At 51.9% G+C, this 5,998-nt stretch overlaps 1 protein-coding gene across 1 annotated transcript; it reads right to left on the bottom strand.

The window, feature by feature from the left end:
- Positions 1 to 389: 389 nt before the first annotated feature.
- On the bottom strand, positions 390 to 2,652 carry LOC103640490 (cytochrome P450 81Q32). The gene is made up of 2 exons (XM_008663113.4): positions 1,336 to 2,652; positions 390 to 1,224 (listed from the first exon to the last, which is right to left on the bottom strand). The coding sequence occupies exons 1-2, from the start codon at positions 2,302 to 2,304 to the stop codon at positions 601 to 603; spliced, it is 1,593 nt and encodes a 530-aa protein (XP_008661335.2). The 5' UTR covers positions 2,305 to 2,652; the 3' UTR covers positions 390 to 600.
- Positions 2,653 to 5,998: the final 3,346 nt, after the last annotated feature.

A 5,998-nucleotide genomic window follows, 5' to 3' on the forward strand; every position in this document is an offset into this window, starting at 1 on the left:
ACAATACATAGAAAAACTACCGGAGAATAAAAAGATATAAAAAACATGTGTTGAATCTTATAAGATTCATACCATGGGTAGAAGGGCATGTTGATTTAGGTGCTCCTAGCTTGTAAACAACTTTAGGACAAACTTTGAATATTTAGTATTTTCAAAACATATTGTAAAAAAATATTATCGTACGATATGACATTGTTTATCATCCTACAACATTTGAAGGTCAAAGCACAATTTCTACAAGAACAAAAATTTACTTCATCAGGAAAGGAATGGGCAAGTTGTGATAGTTTGGACATTTGAGCATGAAATCCCCACTTCTACCGGTCGGTAAGAAAGAAAAAAAAACAAAAAATATTTGTGTGTAAAAATCATTTGAGTGTGCATTGCCATGCTTGTGTAACAGTTTTCGTATTTGAGCTTGAGATTTTTCTCAGTTTAGAACACAGCTCTACCAATGTATATACATATAAACATTTTTTTGTTCTTAGTAGTGCTGATAGCATACTGATTACAGAATACTGAACAATCAAATACTGATAGCATAACTTTTTGTTTTTGTTTATAAAAAAAACCATTGTTTAACTCATCATGTTCAAGACTTCAAGTAGAGAGCATGCCCTTGACAAACTCCCGGGGCCGGCAGACAGCAGCCAAGGGCATGGCCATCGGCATTGTCAGCCCAACGCCTTCGGTCATGTCAACGACACCGCCTTCACCAACATCCCACTCGAAGCACTGAACGAGCGCCGCCAGCGTCAAGCTAATCAGACGCAACGCCAACCCCTCCCCAGGGCAGCGCCGCCGTCCAAGCCCAAACGGCAGCATGGGCGTGGTGACCGCGGTCACCGTACCGGCGGCGTCCAGGAACCTCTCCGGCCTGAACTCCTCTGGCGCGTCCCAGAGCTTGGGATCCTGGTGGATTGCCCAGGCGTTCACGAGGACCATCGTGCCGCGTTCGACATGGAACCCGCCAACGGTGCAGTCCTCCATGGCCTCGTGCGCCGGGATGACCGGCCCGACGGGGCGCAGGCGCAGGGTCTCCTTCACCACGCATTGGAGGTACGGGAGGTTCGCGATGTCCGACTCCTCCACGAGCCGCGCGGTGCCGACGCTAGTCTCTATCTCGGCTCTAGCCTTCCGCATTGCTTCCGGGTGTGTCAGCAGCAGCGCCATTGCCCACTCGGTGGTCAGCGCCGACGTGTCGGTGCCGGCAGTGAGTAGCATCTGCGTATGCGATCGTCATGGAGATCTCGACCATGTTAATCACCATGGGCCAAAGCAGCATTCTGGTGCAACAAGATACAACTAGCAGATCACAGTAGACTACTAACTCACCAAGACGACGCCTTTGATGATCGTGTCCGTGTAGTACTCGGGATCAGTTTCTTGCAGCGACAGGAGCTCGTCAACGATGCTCTGCTTCTCCGCCGCGTGTCGGCCTCGGCCATCACCGGCGTCGCGCCTTCGCCGCCGTTGGTCCTGGACGAGGCCGCCGACGAACGCGTCGCGCCTGGCCTGAAGACGCACGAGCGCCGCGTCGACGCCGCGTAGGCGGTCCACCCACCGCAGCGCCGGGAAGAAGTCCCCGACGCTGGGCGCGCCGCTCACGGCGAACGTCTCCTCCACGATGCCCTGGAACGTGCGCACGTCGCCGCCGTGCGCGCGCTCTCCCGTGAGCGCCCGCAGCATGACGCCGAGCACCAGCTCGAAGAGCCTGGGTCGGAGACTCACCGCGCCGCCGCCGCAGTGGAGGTGGAGCGCCGCCAGGCTGGTGACGAGCGCGGCGACCTCGGAGCGGCGGTCGGCGGCGCGCGCGGCCACGCGGGCCGCCGAGAAGATCTCGGCGGCCAGGAGCCGGCGGAGCGCGCGCCAGTGGTCCCCGTGGGACGCCCACACCAGCATCGTGTACCCGTACCCGAGCCGGTCGCCGGCCAGCACCCGCGGCCGGCCCGCCAGCGCGGCGTCGTGCGCGGTGAAGCACTCCTCGGCCACGCCGCGCTCCGACACCACCAGCGCCCGCCGCGCGCCCAGCCGCAGGGACAGGAGCGGCGCCAGCTGGCCCCCCGCGCCGTGCGCGGCAGCCAGCGCCGCCAGCGAGCGGTGCAGCGGCTTGCCGAGCAGGTGCAGGTGGCCCAGCAGCGGCCGCGACGGCGGGCTCGGCGCGCCGTTGCCGTTGCCGTGCCCCTGACCACGCCGCCTCGAGGACCAGACGGCCGCCGCGAGGAGGAGCAGGGAGACGGCGAGGGCAAGGAGGAGAACGGGAGCGTCGCCGCTCGACGACACGGCCGTCGCCGCCGCGTCCATGGCTGCAAGTTCCGACGTCCTCGCTGCCGCCGCGTATTCGAGCACGAGCAGACGCCACCCACCGAGTGTGTGGCGCCGTGGCCGTGCCGTAGCTGTGGGACAGTGGGAGAAAGGAAGGCAGGGAAGGACGAGAGGGTGCCGGGGAGATATTTTTATCTTGTGTCTGTCAACATCGAGAGGATACGTACGTGCTCCAATGACGAGGATGGCGATAGGCCGGCTACTTGAGGTACCGATCGAGCATCAATCAGCCAGAGGTTGACGACGATTCCGTGAGGAACGACATGTCCGCACCCGCGCGGACTCTGCCCATACTCCAGAAACTAGCTGCTGCTGTCATCTGGTGTCTGTTAATTTTCTCAACGGTAACATCGAGCGCTACTAGTTTCCTCAACACGTGCTGTTGATCGATCGGTTGATGGATAGGTTGATTGCTGAAGCACGTCCGCGAAGAAAAGAGACTGTTGAGGTTGACTGCTAGGAGCAGGAGTGCCATACTCTATCTTCTGATCCTTCTCCACTATCTTCTTCCGCTGTGCCCGTGGCACGCTATGGGCAGCTGATTTTTCTTTCTTCCGAGAGGAGAACATCTCAACACCTTCTTTCCCAAAGAAGAAAAAAAAGATGCAACGACACTGCTGGTTTTGTTTTTCTGCTTCCTATGTAAAACTAATTCCCTTTGGGCTAGTCGGAGAACTTTATTTTTATAAGGTATTTTTATTTTTTCAAAGAGAAATTAGTCCATTTTTTCTTATAAAAATAGGAATTCTTAAGAAAATTGAGTTCTCAAACTAGTTCTTAAAGTTACTAAGAATTAGGGATGATTTCATATCTATTACATCTAATGATTAGACTATTAAGAAAAGCACGTCTGCATAACTTTCGCAGGCTAGCTTCCTTTTATTCCGCTTGTTGTTAATTTCATGTAGGTCGTTTACTTTTCACATGGAAATACTATTGCAAATTTAAAGTTGTGAGCATAATGTTAGGGACTTGTTCTCAAATGCTATGAATTAAGAACAAGGCAACACAAAAATAGGGTTAAATGATTAATGTTCTTCGTCTTTCAAAGCATTATTTCTCTTAGGATATAACGATATTCGGACGAAGGTCATGAAAGACATACCTTCATCATTACGGCATATGATAGTGAAAATGTGAAACACATGAAGTACGAAACATATCATGAACATTTATATATCATTATTAGCTCATTTCTATTTTATTAACATGGAAAAATAGAAATGACATTAAATTACAAGTGTACCTTCGGCTTTAAAGAAAGAAAAAGTACAAGCGTGACGCAAAAGCAAAATGCCAAGTCAGCGTGAACAGTACAGGAGCACTGTTCATCTATTTATAGGCACGGGATGCAGCCTATGTAAAATTACACCCATGTCCTTTACATTTGCTAATAACTCTATAGTAATCCATTGGGGTCTAAATAGCCTTTTCCCCTTTAAGTCGGTTTCCTTTTCTGCTATCACGCCGAAGCTCTCCTGCGAACAGCTTCGGCTCTGCGCCATCCTTCGTATTCTTTGTGCTTCTTCATACTGTGGTTTTGACCTAAGTCCGAAGGTACCTGTTCATGTATCATACTCCAGAAACATTGTTAAATCATGTTTTTGAGGACCTTCGGAAGCCGAAGGCCCCCAACAGTAGCCCCTCGTGAAAGGGAATTAGGCTTACACCTAGTTCCTATATAATTTTGGTGGTTGAATTGACCAACACAAATCTTTGGACTAACTAGTTTGCTCTAGTGTATAAGTTATACAGGTGTCAAAGGTTCACAACAAGCCAATCAAAAGACCAATTTTGGATTCAACAAAGGAGCAAAGGGCCAACCGAAGGCACCTCTGGTCTGGCGCACCGGACTGTCCGGTGCACCAGAGGACTCCACCGCGAACTTGCTACCTTCGGGAATTTCCAGAGGCACTCGCGCTATAATTCATCGGACTGTCCGGTGTACACCGGACAGTGTCCGATGCGCCAAGGAAGAGCGGCCTCCGGAACTCGCCAGCTTCGGGAAACTCCAACGGCTAGTCCGCTATAATTCACCGGACATGTCCGGTGTGCACCGGACTGTCCGGTGCAACTCCGGAGCAACGGCTATTCGGCGCCAACGGCTACCTGCGGCGCATTTAATGCGCGCTCTGCGCGCGCAGAAGGCAGGCGCGCCCATTCGGTGCACCGGACAAGAAACAGTAGATGTCCGGTGTGCACCGGACATCCAGGCGGGCCCACAAGTCAGAAGCTCCAACGGTCAGAATCCAACGGCAGTGATGACGTGGCGGGGGCACCGGACATGTCCGGTGTGCACCGGACTGTCCGGTGCGCCATCGCGCAGACAGCCTCCACCAACGGTCAAGTTGGTGGTTGGGGCTATAAATACCCCAACCACCCCACCATTCATTGCATCCAAGTTTTCCACTTCTCAACCACTTACAAGAGCTAGGCATTCAATTCTAGACACACCAAAGAGATCAAATCCTCTCCAATTCCACAAAAGACTTTAGTGATTAGCGAGAGAGATTTGTCGTGTTCTTTTGAGCTCTTGCGCTTGGATTGCTTCCTCTCTTTCTCAATTGTTCTTGTGATCAACACTCAATTGTAATCAAGGCAAGAGGCACCAATTGTGTGGTGGCCCTTGCGGGGAAGTTTTGTTCCCGGCTTTGATTTACGAAGAGAAGCTCACTCGGTCCGAGGGACTGTTTGAGAGAGGGAAGGGTTGAAAGAGACCCGGCCTTTGTGGCCTCCTCAACGGGGAGTAGGTTTGCGAGAACCGAACCTCGGTAAAACAAATCCGCGTGTCACACTCTTCATTTGCTTGCGATTTGTTTTGCGCCCTCTCTCGCGGACTCGTTTATATTTCTAACGCTAACCCGGCTTGTAGTTGTGTTTATATTTGTAAATTTCAGTTTCGCCCTATTCACCCCCCCCCTCTAGGCGACTATCAATTGGTATCAGAGCCCGGTGCTTCATTAGAGCCTAACCGCTCGAAGTGATGTCGGGAGATCACGCCAAGAAGGAGATGGAGACCGACGAAAAGCCCACTACAAGCCACGGGAGCACTTCATCGGAAGAGTCCCGCACCAAGAGGAGGGAGAAGAAGAAGAGCTCCTCCAACAAAGGGAAGGAGAAGAAATCTTCTTCTCACCACAAAGAGAAGAAGGAAAAATCTTCTTCCCACAAACCGCATCGGAGTGGGGACAAGCAAAAGAGGATGAGGAAGGTGGTCTACTACGAGACCGACACTTCATCAACATCGACCTCCGGCTCCGATGCGCCCTCCGTAACTTCTAAACGCCAAGAGCGTAAGAAGTTTAGTAAGATCCCCCTACACTATCCTCGCATTTCTAAACATGCACCTCTACTTTCCGTCCCATTAGGCAAACCACCAACTTTTGATGGTGAAGATTATGCTAGGTGGAGTGATTTAATGCGATTTCATCTAACCTCACTCCACAAAAGTATATGGGATGTTGTTGAGTTTGGTGCACAGGTACCATCCATAGGGGATAAGGATTATGATGAGGATGAGGTGGCCCAAATCGAGCACTTCAACTCTCAAGCGACAACGATACTCCTCGCCTCTCTAAGTAGAGAGGAGTATAACAAAGTGCAAGGGTTGAAGAGCGCCAAGGAGGTTTGGGATGTGCTCAAAACCGCGCACGAAGGAGACGACCTCACCAAG

Source organism: Zea mays, chromosome 1 (genome assembly GCF_902167145.1).
Source record: "Zea mays cultivar B73 chromosome 1, Zm-B73-REFERENCE-NAM-5.0, whole genome shotgun sequence".
Lineage (NCBI taxonomy): Eukaryota > Viridiplantae > Streptophyta > Magnoliopsida > Poales > Poaceae > Zea > Zea mays.

What these genes read in the sequence shown, in the direction of transcription:
- LOC103640490 (XM_008663113.4), bottom strand. Translation starts at nt 2,304, where the DNA reads ATGGACGCGGCGGCGACGGCCGTGTCGTCGAGCGGCGACGCTCCCGTT. An exon ending in TCATCAAAGGCGTCGTCTTG is followed by an intron (nt 1,225 to 1,335) that starts GTGAGTTAGTAG and finishes TCGCATACGCAG; the next exon opens with ATGCTACTCACTGCCGGCAC.